Source organism: Emydura macquarii, unplaced genomic scaffold (assembly GCF_026122565.2).
Source record: "Emydura macquarii macquarii isolate MOO-44397 ecotype Brisbane River unplaced genomic scaffold, CSIRO-AGI_Emac_v2 contig_1348, whole genome shotgun sequence".
NCBI lineage: Eukaryota > Metazoa > Chordata > Testudines > Chelidae > Emydura > Emydura macquarii.
In genome coordinates, this window is record NW_027131485.1 from 12,501,371 (window position 1) to 12,519,983 (window position 18,613).

Below are 18,613 nucleotides of genomic sequence, written 5' to 3' on the forward strand. Positions count from 1 at the left end.
ACTAAACCAATATATTCACACAGTAAACATCTCAATAACCAGGTCACCATCTAGGAGTTATAAATAATTACAGAGCAGCTCACCATCTGTCACGCTAGTAATGGCTGTTTTCTGAAAGCTGTGCGATGTGATGGATCAAAGCTCACTCTTCCTTCAGTATTTAAAGGTTTTGTAATCTTTTGTACAATTTTGATGAACATGGGAGTTTATGAAGAACCAGGGAGATATCTGCATTTTTTTATTAATGTGTACCTCAGTGCTTGATATTGTCCGGTAGGACTGCATGAAGTTGAATCAAAGGAGGCTGTTAGGGGAAAACAAGCAGGAAATGATTGACAGACACAAGGTTCCTCTAAAGAGAATACCAGCTGTCCTTAAGAAAACAACATGGGAATTATTCATTGGAAAATACCCACCTGCCTATTTCCAGCCAAGCTAGCAGATTTATTTTCCCCCAGCCTGAGCCTAGAATCAAAGGAACGTTAAACTGCTAAAGACTTGTCTGGGGGGCGGGAGTGAGTGGGCATCAGCTGCTAGGGGGACATGCTGCGGGAGAGACAGGGAGAGACAAGCAGAGAATGCTGCAGGAGCTGGCTGTCTCTCCCAACCCACAAGTAGGGGGGCTGGGCTGAGTGGAATTTATGGGAAACGTAAAAGGAAAGGCTAAGGGTTAATTATGGGTCACAGGCTCCCTGAGAGAAGTTTTCTTGCAGGTTCCATATACATCTGGGATTGTCATTTTATCACAGTTGGGAAATAAGGGGAGAACTGCAATCCACAGATTCAATCCAAGAGTGGTTGAACCTTGGGGTTCGACCCTTGACAGAGGTGAAAGAAGCCAAGTCTGTCATCTGAAGTGGAGCCTCAAGTGCACTCAAGTGGGCCTGCAAATTGATCTAAAAAACAGTTTGCGCTGTAACCATGAGAGCTTTAATCATCCATTATGAAAGAAGGTGGTGGTTTTAGCACTAGGGAACACCTACAATTCTCAGCCAGCCCGTCCCAGTGACTTTAGAACTTTGAATTTGAGGAGTTTCTGCCCTGTTCACATGCAGGATCATGAGACAAGGGCAGTGCTCTTTCTTTCAAAGAGTTATTGGCATAGTACTGCCATTGCAGGGATGTAATTTCTTATTTTCATGAAAGCACATTGGAGTAGCGCAAGCTGAAAGTGGGAAGGAAATTGCATTTTTTTTTTATGTATGCTTTAAATCTCATATTAATAAACTATTTTAAAGGGGGGTAGATAATTCTTTTACATTATTTTCACCTGCCTATAGCATTACATGTAAAGGACCAGATTCTAATTTCTGCTTTACCAGTGTATATCCACAGTAATTCCATTAAATTCAGTGGCATCAGTATGGATTTACATTAGTTTAGCTGAGATCAGAATTTGGCCCAAGCTCTTATTCATTTCAGAGACATGAACCACAATGCATATTTTTATGTGTGTAGGGAATAATGTATATAAAATAATCTTTTCTTACATAGCTGCCTTCTGTTTCAACTTCATCTGTTTCTGAAACAACTGAGCCTTCAGAAAAACAACAGGAAACAACTATACTCACAGAAGCCATTGAAAGAATTGATCTTTTGGGAAGAAGGTAGTTATATTAGTTAATTTAAGAATTATTTCCTTGGTGTGAATGGATTATGACATCATAAACCGGGGTAGTCAATTATTTTTTGTCAAGGTCCAACTTCCTTGGTCAAGGTATAGTCAAGGTCAAGACTCCAGAGAAAATATTAATAACGATAATAAAATGAAATAAAGAGATTTCGTGGGCCATTCAAAAGCATCTGGCAATTCAGATTTGGCCCATGGTCCATCTGTTGACTACCCCTGCCATATACTGTAGTTATCTAGTTTCATCCTTTCTTGTAATTATTTCTAGAAGCATGTAATCTCTGCTCCATGTAATGTATAAAGCTAACTTACAAATCTTATCAACAAAATATTTTTCTAGATGTTTCTTCCCATGTCCTACATTTAAACTCTGCCCTGTAAAAGGCAGGACGATCAGCATCTTGATTGTGTACAGGGAAGAGGCTGAAAATATTGGTTTTCTTAAAAGTTCAATGGACTTTTCTGCTACAGTCCTGGTGAGAGTGGATGTGTGATGGGGTGTGTCAACCCTGCACCAGCAAGGCGAGGGTTAAGGAGCTACACTGGATGCAGGAAGTCATACCCTATCACCTTTGCTGGGCTTGTTCCAAGTGGCGGGAGCATTCGAAGAGAAGGAGACTCTGGAACCAGACTAGAGAGGAACACAGGAAGGCCCATTCTCTTCCACCCCGATTTTGCAAAGCAGTTCATCCTCCAAATGGATGCCTCTGAAGTGGGCCTCGGAGCCGTATTGTCCCAGGAGGTGGATGGCGAAGAACATCCAGTACTGTACGTAAGCAGGAAACTGTTGTCCTGAGAAACCAAATAATCGACAATTGAGAAGGAGACGTTGGCGGTAAAGTGGGCAGTTAAGGCCTTATATTACTATCTGCTGAGAAGCCCCTTTCAGTTTGTCATAGACCACACCCCACTTCACTGGCTCAATTCAGTGAAGAACACATACACCTGGATTATGCGATGGTACCTTTCCCTGCAACCATGACTTTCAAGTACTTCATCGGCCGGGTAAAGTGCATGCCAATGCCAATTTCTTCTCACGGGCGGGAGGAGAGAAATCAGAGGAGAGACCACTGTCAGGTCCTAGCCTGAAGGGGAGGATGTAATGCGGTGCATCAACCCCATACCGGTGAGGTGAGGGTTGAGGAGATACTCTGGACGCAGGAAGCCACACCAGTGGTGGGAGCATTCAGAGGGGAGAAGCTCAGCTCAATTGGGGCTGACCGAGGAGGAGAGCAGTTGGATGCAACAGCCTCCTGCCGGGAAGCCATCAAGGCTCCACAGCTCCAGGACCAAATCTCATAGCCAAGCCATGGAAGGCCCTTCAACCATGGGAGTCGAGGGTGACAGCTCACTGTCATCAGCAAAGAGACTTTGGAGATGGACCAGACAGTAACACAGGAAGGAGCCTTAGCACAACCCATGATGATGCCAGAGGGACTGGACAAGGGTAGGAAGTGACCTAGGGAATGCACTTAAGGATACCAGACCCTAGGCCCCGCACAGGGGCTACTGTTTTGAAGGGCCCTGGGTCAGAACCCAGTGGAGTAGGGTGGGCCTGGGTTCCCCTACCTGCTCCTCCCAACACTTCCAGAACTGTAACTGGTAGGTAAAGTGGACTTTGGACTCTCAGCACTGGGCAACACTACCTGAACTGAAGCCCTAGGTGAAGTGGCGTTTGGACTCTCATCATTGGGCAACACTTTCCAAGCTGTAACCACAAAGTGAAGCAGCCTTTGAACTCTTATCACGGGGCGACACTTCCCGAGCTATAACTGCTAGGTGAAGCAGCCTTTGGACTCTCGCCACTGGCAATACTATCCAAACTGTAACCACTAGGTAAAGTGGTCTTTGGACCCCTGTTTTTGTAATTCATTAGGAGCCTGCTCCAAAGCCCATTGATATCAATTGAAAATTTCCGTTAACTTCAGTTAGCCTTGGATCATGCCTAGGAAGAGCAGGGACTGAACAGAAGGGAGCAAGTGGAGTACATGTAGTTGTTTGGGAGCTGCTTGAGCAGTGTTTGTAAGGTAATGTCACCAATAAGCACGGGACTTCCCAATACTACAGACACCAGTGCAAATGTTACTTAATGTGGGATGGTAGAAAACCACCTCAAAGTAGGATGAGCTGTAAAATAAAGCATGCCTCTAAATTGTGCTGCAGACCATTGAATATTCTCAACTTTTTCAACCATAAGAACACATAAAGCAGAAAAACATTTAAATGAGATCAATGTTGAAATAAACCCATATTCCTGGGTTCATGCTCCCAGCACAAGAGTAGTACAAACTCTCCTAAGAATTCTGAAGCTGCTAAGGTGCTCTACTGAGAATACAGAAATTTCCATTCTGGATCAGACCAAAGAATATATCCAGTCCAGTACATCTAATCCTCTCCCACTACACCCACCTCGCATTATCTTCCAAACACAAAGTTTGGTGTTCAGGTTGAAAGCCATTTATGAGTCTCACAGGAGCATTTTCCTTCTTCCCCATGTTTGATTGTGACCTTACCCTTTTTTCTCCAACAAAGGCTGGGATTATATCAGACTATGGGTATTGGAGATTGCCACCAAATACTACTCCATATAATTCCAGTCTTTTCCCCCACCCACTCTCTTCTCTGTCTCTCTTCAGAGACCCATCTCATAAGAGAAGTGGATTCCTTATTTCAGCTAGGAGCCATAGAAAAATTACCTCAAAAGGCTGGAGGGAATGGTTTTTACTTCTGATGCATCCTTATCCCCAAAAGAAAATGGGAGGGGGGAAGGTGTCCTATCTTGGACCTGAGATGACTAAACAAATTCATACACTTCAATTCAGAATGGTGACACTAACTTACCTCATCCTCAGTCTAGAGCTCAAAATTGGTTTGCAAATCTCAGCCTTCAGGATGCTCATTTTCACATAGTGATTAATCTGGCCCACAGGAAATATCTCTAGTTTACAGTGGGATATAATCACCACCAGTACAGGGTATACCTTTTAAGCCTGTCCATAGCCCTGTGAATATTCACAAAATGCCTGGCAATAGTGGTCGTCAATCTGAGATGACAGGAATACATATTTACCTGTACTTTGAAGAGCGATTTCTGACAACTTAATCCCTGCAGAAAGAATCTAACTCAATTCACAATCCTCAACCAGTTGCACTCCTTAAGACTGAGACTTTACAACAAGTCATCCCTCACTCCTGCTCAGTCCATAGAATTTATAAGGCTCTTCTAAATAAACCTGTACCTCCCTATCGACGGAGTTTTCAGATAATCACATACCTGATCTCTAACCTCAATAAACATAGTGCTACAACAGCAAGAACCTGACTCATTCTATTTGGTCCCATAGTATAGTACACTTACAAAATGCCAGACTTCACCTCCTCTACCTTTTTTCTTAGATTCCTAGGCAGAAGGGACCATTGTGATCATCTGGTGAGATCTCCTGTATAACTAATTAATTAATAAGGGACCAAAGGACATGAAGAGAAGAAATTCTTGAGTTACCTGTACACTAACGCTAGGACACTGAGTAACAAATGAGAGGAATTGGAATTGCTAATTTATGAGAATAAATGTTATCTATTATGTATTACTGTAATCTGGTGGGATGATTCCCATGACTGGAATGTTAAAATCAATAGATAGAACCTATTTAGGAAGGATCAAGTGGGCAAAAAGGTAGGGGGTGTGGCAGTCTGTCAAAAATGGTATTCCCTGTTTCCAAGTTACTGATAACTCAGAAGACAATGATCTTGAGTGCTTATGCATCAATGTCCTAACACATCAAGTACAAAATAGATATTAGTTGAAGTTTTCTAAAGACTGCCAATTCAGAAGAGGGACCAAGATGACTGCCTTCTTATGCACCTATCTATAATGTGCAGGGGACAAAGCAGTGTGATCAGGGGACTTAAATTTGAGTAACATATGATGGAGGTCTCATCCTGCCAGTACTAAAATATCCTTGAAATATCAAAACATTATAGATGAGAATTTCCTAACCAAAAAAGTGTTGCAGCCAGCATGCGGGAATTTTATATTAGATCTTGTCCTAACAGATAAACAGATCACAGAACTAAAAATTAATGGTAGCTTAGGTATAGGTGATCATGACTTATTTATAATGTGCAAGCAGAATAAAGTCCAGATCAGTAATAGATATACTTGGTGCTATAATAGGTGCAAATTTACAAAGCTGAAAACAATTATGAGCTAAATCAGCTGGGAGGAAGAATTTAATCAGAAAAATGTGACTGATAATTGGGACTCATTTAAGAACACCTTAATAGATGCCCAAACAGACACAGAGAAGACTGTGCTGGTTAAAAAAAACATGCAAGAAAGGGGAAGCTGAAAGAAAGGAATATAAATTAGAAGTCAGGAATTGTAGAAAATTGATAAGGGAAGTCAAGGGACACAAGGAGAAATCTATGGTCAGCAGAGTTAAGGACAATAAAAAGGAGTTTTTAAATATATTACGAACAAAAAGAATCCTAACAATTGTATTAGTCCATTACTAGATGAAAATGATAACATTTTCAATAACAATGTAAAAAAGGCAGAAGTGTTCAATCAATATTTCTGTTCTGCACTGGGCAAACAACAGATGACAGTCTCATCATATGGTGGTGATAACACTCTTTCCATTCCACTAGTGTCTCTGGAGGATGTTACACAGAAGCTACTAAAGTTAGATATTTTTAACTCAGGAGGTCCAGATAACTTGCATTCAAGAGTTTTAAAAGAGCTACCTGAGGAGCTCGCTGGACCATTTATGTTGATTTTCAATAAGTTTTCGAGCACTGGGGAAGAAAGCTATTGTTGTGCCAATTGTAAAAAAAGGTAAACAGGATGATGGGGATAATTATATGCCTATCAGCATTACATTGATTGTGGTAATAGAGCAACTGATATGGGACTCCCGTTAATAATAATTAAAGGAGAGTAATGTAATTAATGCCAATCAACATGGGTTTGTGGAAAATAGATCTTTTCTAACTTGATATATTCATTTGATGAAGTTACAACTTTACTTGATAAAGGTAATAGTGTTGATATAATATACATAGACTTCCGTAAGGTATTTGACTTGGTACTGTACAAAATTTTGATTAAAAATTAGAATGATATAAAATTAACATGGCAAATATTAAATGGATTAAAAGCTGGCTAACTGATAGGTCTCAAAATGTAATCGTAAATGGAAAATCATCGTAGAGTGAGTCTGTTTACAGTGGGGACCCGTAGGGATCAGTTCTTGGCTCTATACTATTCAGCATTTTTATTAATGTTCTGGAAGGAAACATAAAATCATCACTAATAAAGTTTGCAGATGACACAAAAATTGGAAAAGTGGTAAATAGTGAAGAGGACAAGTCACTGATACAGAGCAACCTGGATCTCTTGGTAAACTGGGCACAAGCAAACAATATGCATTTTAATACAGTTAAATGTAAATGTGCACATCTAGGAACAAAGGACGTAGGACATACTTACAGGATGCGGAACTCTATCCTGGGAAGCAGTGACTGAAAAAGATTTGGGGGTCATGATGGATAATCAACTGAACATGAGCTCTTTGTGAGATGCTGTGGCCAAAACAGCCAATGCGATTTTGGGAAACAGGAATTTCGAGTAGGAGTAGAGAAGTTATTTTACTTCTGTATTTGGCACTGATGCGACCACCTGCTGGAATACTTTGTCTATTTCTGGCACCCATAATTCAAGAAGGATGTTGAAAAATTGGAGATGGTTCAGAGAAGAGCCATGAGAATGATTAAAGGATTATAAAACATGCCTTATAGTGATAGACTTAAGGAGCTCACTCTGTTTATCTTATCAAAGAAAAGGTTAAGGGGTGACTTGATTACAGTCTATAAGTACCTACATGGAGAAAAATATTTAATAGTGCGCTCTTCAGTTTAGCAGAGAAAATTATAACAAGAAGTTGAAATTAAAGATAGACAAAATCAGACTGGAAATAAGGCATGTTATGCAGGAAGTCAGACTAGATGGTCACAATGGTCCCTTTTGTCTTTGGAATCTATAGCACAGGCTAGCGAACTTCCGTGAAATAATTCCTAGAGCATATCTTCTAGAAAACATCTATCTTGTTTTAAAAAATTGTCAGTGATGGAGAGTTCCCCACAGCCCCTGTTCAGTTGTTCCAATGGTTAATTACTCTCATTGTTAAAAATCTACAACTTATTTTCCATCTGAATTTGTCTAGCTTCAACTTTCAGCAATTAGATTGTGTTATACCTTTCTCTGCTAGATTGAAGAGCCCATTATTAAATATTTGTTTCCCATGTAAGTACTTACATGTATGTTAAAGAGCCCTCTGGTATCAAATATCTCCTGTGTTGGTACTTATAAATTATAATTACATTTAATCTTCTCTGAATTGGTCCTGTTAAAGTCCTTTATCTAAAAATAGCACATCCTACAAAGCAAGTATATGGGAAACAAAGAAAGAAAAATGCTGCCGCTTTGATATGCAGGTAGAAATAAGGCAGCTCCATGCTTTTCCATATTTGCTTTTTAAGTACATCTTTGTCTGAATTTCATGCGCTTCTAATAGTTTTTTTGATAACTATAATAGCCTGCATGAGTTTGGTGGTTTTTTTTTTTTTTCATCCTGAGTTTTCTTCACCTTAACTCCAACTCAGTATTTTTTTCCAAGTAAAAGGTTTACAAACAAAATTTCTAAGAGTGTGACTATGTTTCAGGCAACAGAAGAAACTTTTGAAACTATTGCAGCAAATTGAGAGCTGTTCTGCCTGCCACAATCACGGAGTCCTACCAGCTGAGGAACCGGAGCCAGATTCTGTGGTGAGAAACAAGGCTTGTACAGATAGATGCAATAATCACAGCTTTGTAACTATTCTGCCATCCAGATCTGATCAGAAACCAAAATATAAAAGTGGTACTTTAAGTGACTTGTGGCCTTGTGGGAGCTGGCACAGGAAACATGACTTCAATATGCCTCGGGGAGCAGCTGTGGGGATGGTGATTCCTTGTATTATTGAATTGCCAGGGTCTCCGTCTCTTGTGGTGAGAAGTTGGCATATGGGTCCTACTGGTCATATATGTTTGGAAAATGCAGTTGTATAGTGGCACAATGAATTAGGAACCCTAAGTAAATGTTTATCTTGTACCTGTGCAAAACCTGTATCATTTCAAACTTTCTCATTTAATGTTTCTTTTTTCAAAGTCACATGCAACTCTTGCTCCATAGACACATCCATAGGAAGTAAATTCAAACTGTATAAGTTATTGGGTCTAGTTAAGCAGATTTAGCTCTGTGGTTTCCATATATTCTATTGGTTTGTCACATTCATTTCACAGTGTGATTTGATCCTCATCAAATATATTAACAAATTTTATTATACTTCTTTTTCTGCGTCTTATTGAAGACTGAATCCACTCAAGGCATCTCTAGGGTAGTGTTACTCAAGAGAGAACTAGCCAGAGACTATCATTTTGTATAAAAATATTTCTTCTGCACTTACCTTCTCTCTCCACCCCACCTGATCCGAACTAACATTTGTGTCCCAGAGTGAATAAAACCTACAAAAACCAAACAACTTTATGGATAGACTACATTATATTAAAACCAGTAACTGAAAGCCTGCACTGTCCCATGGGTGTGGCAGTTGGTCCAAGTAATCCACAATCTGTGCAGTCTCCCTCATACAACAAAAGGAATTGTTGCATGTAAATTAGCTGCAGAATAAGAGTCGTTATTGGTTGCTTTGTGTCTGATTTAACCATGGTTTAATACTCTTGGTATGGCATAGATACATGCCTTGATGTCACATGAGTGTAATTTGTAAAGTCAAAATGGCTGAGAATTTTGAATGTGGATGATAATACACTGTGAATCCCAGTGATGATTGAACCTGGTGATATTTTGAATGAAAAGAATTCTCAACAATGTTTGTAGTTGTTTCCATCTCTACATACTGACTCTACAGACATTCTAGCTTCAGAGTGACATATAAAGTGACAATCCAAGAATCTTATTATATAGATGCCCCAGTCTCCACTTCCAGATTGGATGCCCACTTTGGTAGAGCTGTCCTACAGTCATTTTTAAGTATGACTCCTACTACCCACCACCAGTCAAAGAGATAACTGCTTGTTGGTCACCAAGAGTAGAATCCATATGATCAGTCACTTGAAGAAGAAATGGTTACTTATCCTACAGTAACTGTGGTTCTTTGAGATTCATTGTCCACATGGATTCCATGACCCGCCCTTCTACCTTGCTACTAATGAGTTTCTACTCCTCTGGGATTCTGTATTGGTGAAGGAACTGGAGAATGGTTGGGCCTGCTCCACCCCTTATGGCTTCAGATGTGGGCGGGGTAAGGAGGAGCACAAAGACATATAGGGTGCAAGTATGGCCCCAAGGAACACTGCTAGCCAAAATAATCTTATCTTGCATGCATGGGGCATATTCACACCAAAAGTGAAATCCATTTGGATAACACATCTCAAAGAACCACAATTACTAAGATAAGTTACCATTTTTTAAAATTGTTTTGAACAAATCTAAGAAATTGCATAACAAAAATACATTAAATGATCATTATGGTTGCAAAGCCAAGCACTCAGAAGTTAGAAGGTGCCAGAATATAGGTTGTTCGTGCAACTGCAGTTTGATGCCCATATGCATATGCTGTCAGAGGTCATCTTTAATTACAGCTCACATACTATTTGTTTGACAGATCATCTCTGCCTGACTCATTGCACAGAATGAAAAGTGAATGAGGCAGAGTTGCAAGAAGAGAAGGGAGATTCTCTTGTGTTTAAAGCCTTGGGACTGGACTGGGCCCTAGGAGTGCTGAGTTCTAGTCTTTGCTCTCCAATAGACTTCCTATGTAATGTTGGGCAGGACTATTACGATGCACATGAGGTCAAAATGAACCTTATCAAGGCAACCTTAATTCTGACATTTCCAAACTTTGTTACCAGTTTTGCCCATCACCTGGGCGTGCACTCATTTATTAGGGTTACGTTCCTGGGATGGGGATGGGTTCTGTAATTCTATCAATGTACTGCTTGTGTCACTTGTGTGTCCATACAGAACTCTGCTTCTCCCTTCTGCAAGTCCCCTCCCTGCAGGACCTAGGTTTCCCAGGGCTGGGTTCCTCGAGCCCCAGAATCTGATGAACACACATACACACACATAGATTAAGAGAGTGTCTGAGTGAACCAGGTTGATCAGCATGCCCAAGCTGACCTCTTATATGTCCCTGGACTTAGCAGGCTCGGTTGAGCAGCACTTTCAAGCTGCCATCCTTATATGCCACAGACACTGCACCGGAATAGAGTACGTCTGAGCAGGCTGGGTCGAGAAGCACTTCCAAACTGACACTCTTATATGCCTCAGGTTCAGCATGTCCCTGTCCCCACTTTAACGTTATAATTGTTCTGGTAGTAACCCCCTTGATGAGCAAATCCCACAGGATTTTTGGACATTACAGGGATCTTTGGCTTAGGTAAGAGGAGCGTTGCTGCAGAGCAAAATAGGAAAGCCGAGAACACGCAAGAGTAGGCAAGAGAAAGTCTGGCAACCAGCTTGATTATAAAAGTTATTTTATCGCCAGGTATATAAAACTTACAATACTAATAGTAATAGCCATACAAGGAGAGAAAAACAACCAAATAGTTACAATATTACATTATTTCAATTGCTAGCCCAGGTTTGATTACAAAAGTCAGGTTTAGAAAGCTATATCTGGAGTAAGAGAGAGAGAAAGAGAGAGAGATCAAATCTGAGGGGAAAAAGTGGGCCTAACCAAAGAGAGAGAGAGAGAGCTGGGGTCTCACCAATCAGTACACCTTGAACCGGTTGAAGGTTCCCAGGAGACGGGCTGTTCAACCTAGGGTCCGGAGTGCTTGAGACAGGCAGAACCCCCAACATGATCAGTCAGGAAAAGGTGACGTCCCAGTGGAACTGATGCAGCTTTTGGATCCAGGCATCAGAACAGAGTTTTGAACTTGGATAGGGAAGAAACAGTTGTTCAAGGGAGAACACTAGATTTGTTTATGGGTAAACAATGGCCCAAAGGAGTATACCAGAATTGTTTTGTTTAGGCTGGACAACAGGAACTGATCATTCCTGCTATGGGCAGTGTTCCTTGGATGGAGCTCAGAATGCAATTAGGCAGATTCAGTATTTGGAAGCCAGTAGAGGGTTCATTAATAGAATTGGTCTGATATCTGCTGAGCTGGGTGTGTGCAAGCATGGGTTGAGTTCATTAACATCGGGAGCAGAGATCCCCCATCATGCAGTGCTTCCATGCTTTTCCGATCCCAGAGTTCAGTGTAGTCCATGCCTTGGAATCTCTGTTCTCCATTCTCTATGCTAATGGAGATGCCTCCTTGTCACATCTTTGATGCAAATGAGGCTAGGGGAGTTGCCTTAATCCTGTCACCCTTGTCTGGAGTGGTTTAGATGCGTCTCCCACTGCCTTTTCATTGCTTTTTGTAAGTCTTTCTTCTGATCAGTTCTGGTTCAAGCAGAGGCTAGGGGTGGGGATGGGGGTAGGGTGGTACTTCATGAGTCAGACAGGCTGGGTACTGCACCCTGATTCCCCAAGAACACAGAGCTGACAGGTAACAACTTCTGAGAACTTGACTTTGCAACCATAACATTTTTTTTACTCTATTTTGTGTATGTAATCTATGCGTATAAACAAAATCTCTTTTAGGGCCAATTGCAACCAAAGGCGGAAGTACAGGATGCCATTTACGTGACTATGGAAATCCTCTCCAATTGGGGGAATGACGTCAAAGTGGGCTTGACAGAGGTGGAATTCTTTGATTTACATACTGTCAAGATGTTTGTGTCTCCTCATGATGTGGACATCCGAAATACTGACTCTCCAGGGGATCTCTGCTGCCTGGTCAATAGGAGCCTGAATGTAAGCTGTCTTCATCCCACATATACAGGCCTCCTTCCTTTCAATAGTTTTCTTTATGGTTTATGATCTCTCAGTAAGTTATTTTCTTTCTAAAAAGTTTTAAACCTGAATTTCACCACTTATTCAGTGATTTTAAATATATGTAATGTATTGTTTATTGCTGATGGAGCTCTGTCCAAGATGAGTGTGATCAATATATAATTAGCAATATAAAAATGAATTAGTTTGAGTAATTGAATTTTAAATGTTAGGATTTGCACAGTTTGGTGCTCAAAAGTGAGGAGACCTTACCTCTCTCTCTCCTGGCGTGTTTGCACTGTAATATAGGCTTTAATTACAGGAGCACATTCAAATTATAAAAAGATGGACTATAACGTAATGTATCTATTTGCCAAGATAGAATTTTTCTGGAAAGTTTTGTGACTCTTCTGCATTTCCTCATTATTTCCTCTAATGATTAACCTAAATAATTGTGTCTTCTGAAAATTTTGCACCTTCACTCCTTTTTCCAGACGCTTAATATATATTAAACACTGATCCTAGGACAGAAGTTTGGGGCACCCCACTGCTAACCTTTTGCCTAGGGAGGTCACTGGATGGATCCAGGCATAGGGGTGGCATAAAGATCCATGAAAGAATTAAACAAAAGAGATGTGCAGCTTGGAAACCTTGGATGAAGCTTAGGCAGTGAGAGGCAGAGGAGGAGAAAGGATGTTCTGTGGTAAAACCACTGAACTTGAGTTCTGGGATGAAATCCTGGTCTCATTGAGATCAGGGGCAAAACTCACATTGATTTCTACAGGGCCAGGATTTCACCTCAGCCGTACACTCACTGTGTGACTTTTTCAGCAAGTCACTTGAGGTAAACTTTTAGAAGTCCTTAAGTTCTACTGAAAGTCAGTTGGACTTCAGGTCTAAGAGATGTAGGTGCTTTTAGAAAACTGTATCCTTAATCTCTTTGTGTCTCAGTTCCCAGTTTGTAAAATAGGGATAATACTTTTCTCCCTCACAGACTATGTGAAGATAAATTGATTAGTATATATGAGCCACTCAGATATAACAGTGATGTGCAGCATATTATTCTGTTCTATTCTTATACTGCATGTCTTCCAGTGGGTGCACTGTGACAAACACCTGTCACATGTGGTTTGATCTTTCTTATCATACTCTTCCCAGGGGAAAATTCTTTGTGCAGTGTAATGTTTTGTGTTGGTGGTATGTGTGAGGTTTTTTTTATAAATTACATGTATCCTGTGTTATGTATCTATATGGTCAAAGGCATTAAGGTTTAAGACATGCACCTTGAATTTGGAACAAAAGGTGGTGAGGTTTGTGGTGATTCCTGCAAGCTATAAGCAGGCTGCATGCCTTGAAGATGAGAATAAGAATTTTAACTTTCTGACTTCCACTTCAACTTCAATGGAAGGATTTTAAAGAGGAGAATGAGGTGGTCTGGAAGAGAAAGAATACTTTGGAGAATTGGAAAGGGTCAAAGTCTGTCCCCACAACCCAACAGTAACTTCCATTCTCCAAGTTGCTAAAATCCATTACCACTCTGAAAGCCTCCTATCTGGAGCTGGTCAGAAATAGAGGGGAAAGGGACTATGAGACAACTGAACTATATCTCCTTTGTGCAACCGCAGCAGCATTTCTAAATTGAAATGTTTGGGGGTTTGTTTGAAATATTTGGGGTTTGAGCATTTGATAGTTGACCAAAAAAAAGCAAAGATTTTCACAGAAAGCATACTTTTCACAAAAAATTTGTGTTGTCAAAAACTCAGTTTTCTGTTGAAAAAACAGTTTCAACAGAAAATTTTCATCAGGCTCTTGTACTGTCCCCCACCAATGATGTGCATCCTCACCTGACTTTACCTAGAGCTGCCAACATACCATCCTTTCTGGTTGCCAGAACATGTCCCACTCTTTTCCTCTTGGCTTTTGAAACCTCTTGCGTCTCACTCTTTGCCCAGCTGTTGGCCATGTAAAAGCACAGGAGGATCTCAGTAGCTGGGGTGGGGATCATGGGTTTGGCAAAACTCAGCTCTGCTCTCTGACCCCTGTTGTAAACTCAGTTGCTGCACATGCAGTGGTAGATCATTGCAGGCTACAAAGAGTGCCAAAGTATTGTGTTTTTTAATCCCTGTTGTTCATTCTCAGATGTCTATACAAATCCATAATGTGGTTCTCTATGACACTTCAAAAAACATCAAGTGCACACCTCTGTATATCTATAAGCTCTAGGTCTGAAATTGCAATCAATTGTCTGCAAAAAAGTCTGATAAAGCAGGGTTAGTATTGAAAATAACATAGAGTCCCTTATTCCTAAGAGGTAAGCCAAAATTGTACCTTCAGAAATTGTATTAATCTTTTTCTCAGTGTCCTCTGGACGCAAATGATCTCCCCTCCTCCTGCCCTCCTCATCTTGAAAAGCTGATTAATTTGATTAAAATAAACTGTGGACTGGTTTTGACCCTGCATTTACAAAGCATTGCAGACAGTCTGAGCACTGTTGAACATGCAGACTTCTCACAAGCACAGCAGGTGACAGACCTATATCTAACTGCCCGTCTGCTCTGGGCTTTTCTGCAGGCAGGAGAGTAGAATGTACAGTTTGGAGCCTGGAGTTAAAGGTTTTTTTCCTTTTGTTTTCTCTTTAGCAGCTTTGTTTGTCAATTTGTTGTTCCTATGACTTTGGCTCCTTGCTCCCTTTTTCTGGTGAGCTGTGAGTTAATCACAGTTATTCTGCTTCAGGAGAAAAAAAGCCTATTAGTAACAATCTCTGCTTGTCCGTGTTTTAGAGTACCAAGGAACGCTTCCTGTGGACATGCCCTTTCCATGCGCCAGTTCAGCTTTACTTTGTTATCCGCAATCCCAGCCGGTCACATGACTTTGGTATATCTAAGATCAAGATTTGGAATTACAACACGACAACTCCTAGTGTAAGAAGCTTCTTCTCAACTCCTTGCTGTATACACTCACCTTAGACTTAGAGAGACTCAGTTTGACCTTTCTTCCAAAAGTGTGAAATAAACATAGGTATTATCTTCTCTAATAGGAAGGGGGTTCTGGAGGGGTGTCTCATCCATCTACTGTGGAGTTTTGTTGTTATCTTAATTCTCAGTGGTAGAAATGCAAGTCCTAATGTTTTCACCAACAAAGTCAGTATTCTCTTTCAGAGCTGTTACAAATGCCTTGCTAGTATCTCAGAAGGGGTAACAAAAGCCTTGCATAGAATGTTTGTTGTGACTTTACTGGTAATCAGAAACTGAGACGCGGAAAGGTAAGTGCATCTCAATATGCAGGTTTCTGTTTGGGTTACATTATCAGAATGGAGAAGACCATTTGTCTGATCACATGATTATTGTATAGATGATTTATGAGAGAGAGAAAGACTCACTCTTCAACTCAGGATTCTGTAGATTATGTTACTTGAAATTTGGAGTGTACTATGCATATTAAAACTTTAAAATATTCTAGCATTACAAGAGACATCACATGGCAGATAGTCACTGATTCATGTATCTGAAATTAACCCTGGAAATTATTGTGGTTAGTACACTATGATGTTCAGTTTAGAAAATTCCCAGGTACTGAGTCAAAGAGGATTTTCTGTTCTGGATTATAAATGAGATAAGCTTTATCCTTTCTGACTTGCTCTCATCTGTGTTCTTATATAAGCATATGGCAATACAAATGTATAGAAACTGCCACAGAGGAAAAACAGTCTTCACAAATACAATATAACACCAGTTTAAAATTATTTTCAGGAATCCTTGTTGCTCTGTGTGTTAAATGTGGGTTACATTTACCTGACTTTTCTAAACCCTTTGAAAAGGACTGCTATTTGTGGAGTAAATAATACTGATCTGTTTTCACAAAGTGTTCAATATGTCACAAATATAACTGTACATTGATTTAATTGTTTTGATACATGAAATAATTGAAAAACCCCCAACTGTGACCACATTCTCAGCTAGCACAAACTAGTGTAGTCCCATTGAGTTCTGTGGAGCTGTGCTGATTTACACCAGCTGAGGATCTGGTCCACTATTTTGCATGTGAGGAACTAATAGAAAGCAATTCTGCAAGGTTCACTGTAGTCTGTGATATGGAAACCTTAGCATCTGTATTCATTTGTATTCAAATATTTTTAAAGAAATAAGTAATAAAGGTCTTTACAATTTAAATTATAACAGTCCTCTGATCACTCCCTCCCCTGCTAAAATAAATCTTAATAAAATAAATAAAACTACTATTTTTTTAGGATCCTGAGTATCACCACCTGCTTCCCCTTTCCTCTCCCCCTCAAAAAGGCCATGTGTGGGAAAGCGTATTTAAATGAACCCAAAGGGAAGCCCAAATATATTTGCAATGCTATGCAAAGCTCAGCTCAGTTTGAACAAGTACTTAAACAGAAACTGGAAATGTTCAGATTGTATAGGGATCTGGGATTTTAAAACAGGAAACTGAAGGTCAAAAGAAGTGGTGGGGAGGAAACTGTTAGAACAAGCCACATAATTACTACAGAATATTTAACTAATTTAAATGAAAAAGTTTGTGTATTAATTTAAGGGAAGTCTGAAAGAAAATGTATTGCTTCAACATTATAGTTTAAAGCTTAAGGTCACTTCAGAAGACATCTACTACATGTATTGATTTTAATGCAAAGACAATATCTGCCAGGTTTATAGACATAAATACCTCTACAGCAGAAAGATAATCACCAACATAGTCAAGTTTACTAATTTAAGAGAAATCACACACCAAATTTGCAACTGGCTGATAAAGGGCCTGATCTAAAGCCTATTAAGTGAACAGGAATCTATCCTTTGATTTCACTGGGTTTTGGATCTAGACCTACATTTACTGGATTCATTATAATACAGGTATAACAATGGCCAAACCATAAATTTTAAGGAAGTTACCTTTACTTTAACTAAGAGGTACGTAGAATTAATGGGCTTGCTAAATTTAATGGTTTAAAGTGTTAATTCACTTAAGAAGTGTGTTCATCTGTGAATTTCACTGTTTATAAAAAGGCTCACAATGAAATTCACTTCCTCCTTTTGAGAATTACCTCCATAGATCCACATTAGAACATTCTCCTTTGCATCATACCTCCTGGTACCTGTGGATAAGTAATAACCATTAGGGTTGTGTGCATATCCTACTCAAGGAATTAATGCTCTGGGGGTGATTATAGGCAGAGCCGGTCAGGAATTTTTGAACAAATCATTTGTCATAAAAAAAATATTGATTCGTCGAAATAGACTTTGTGAACAGAGTCACTTCTGATGAATCTCCGAACTCAAAATATGTTGAAGAAAAAGTCTTGAAATTGTCGAAACATTTTTTAATGAAAAATTCAATTTTCTGGTTCTAAATTAGTGTTTGTTTATAAATTTAAGCTAATTAAAATGAAAGGTTAAAAAAAGAAGAGGTCAAAACTTAAATGCAATATTTTGATTGACCGAAACCATTTTTGTTTGTTTTGTTTTTCACTTTACGAACATTGGAGATTTCAACTTTTTGTCCTGATTCAGGACAGTAAAAATTTTCAGTCTCTCAGAAATGGTTTCCAGCCCAGCTCTAGTTATAAATTGCCCATATATTAAACTTCTGACTATATTTGAAACAATAGTATCAGCTATTTTGGATCCTCTGTTTACTGGCTTCTTCTTACAGGGAATTTAGGACAGTCATATTTTTTCCCAGTGTGTTTAGTTTATACAGTCATATAAAAACAAACTGTAATTTCTAAAGCCAAATCTTCTGTCTCCCCTCCTCACAGGCCTGGAAGGTGCTGACCATAGTGGAAGTGTGGTTTCACTTGAAAATGACAGAATACCTCTCTATGGTAGTTCTGCCTGCAACGATACAGAGGAGGGTTGGGGTGGGAGCTGAGCTAGTGGGTCCATCACTACACATACCTACTAGCCAACACTTCTCATTTATAGGGTTTACTGGGTAGCAGCTCATGGATTATTTTAGCATCTGTGGAGTGGCTATACTAGTGACCCACAATCTGCAGGGGGAAATTCTATTCTCCTG

General features: G+C 39.8%; 1 protein-coding gene across 3 annotated transcripts in view; it reads left to right on the plus strand.

Annotated features, from left to right (window-relative positions):
- The window catches only part of KATNIP (katanin interacting protein), a 136,136-nt gene that overhangs the window by 61,855 nt on the left and 55,668 nt on the right, over positions 1-18,613 (plus strand). For all 3 annotated transcript variants that reach the window (XM_067551201.1, XM_067551203.1, XM_067551202.1), the window contains 4 exons: positions 1,495-1,607; positions 8,357-8,459; positions 12,350-12,562; positions 15,361-15,501. In XM_067551201.1, the coding sequence (XP_067407302.1) occupies positions 1,495-1,607; positions 8,357-8,459; positions 12,350-12,562; positions 15,361-15,501 (570 nt within the window). The remainder of the gene's footprint in view (positions 1-1,494; positions 1,608-8,356; positions 8,460-12,349; positions 12,563-15,360; positions 15,502-18,613) is intronic.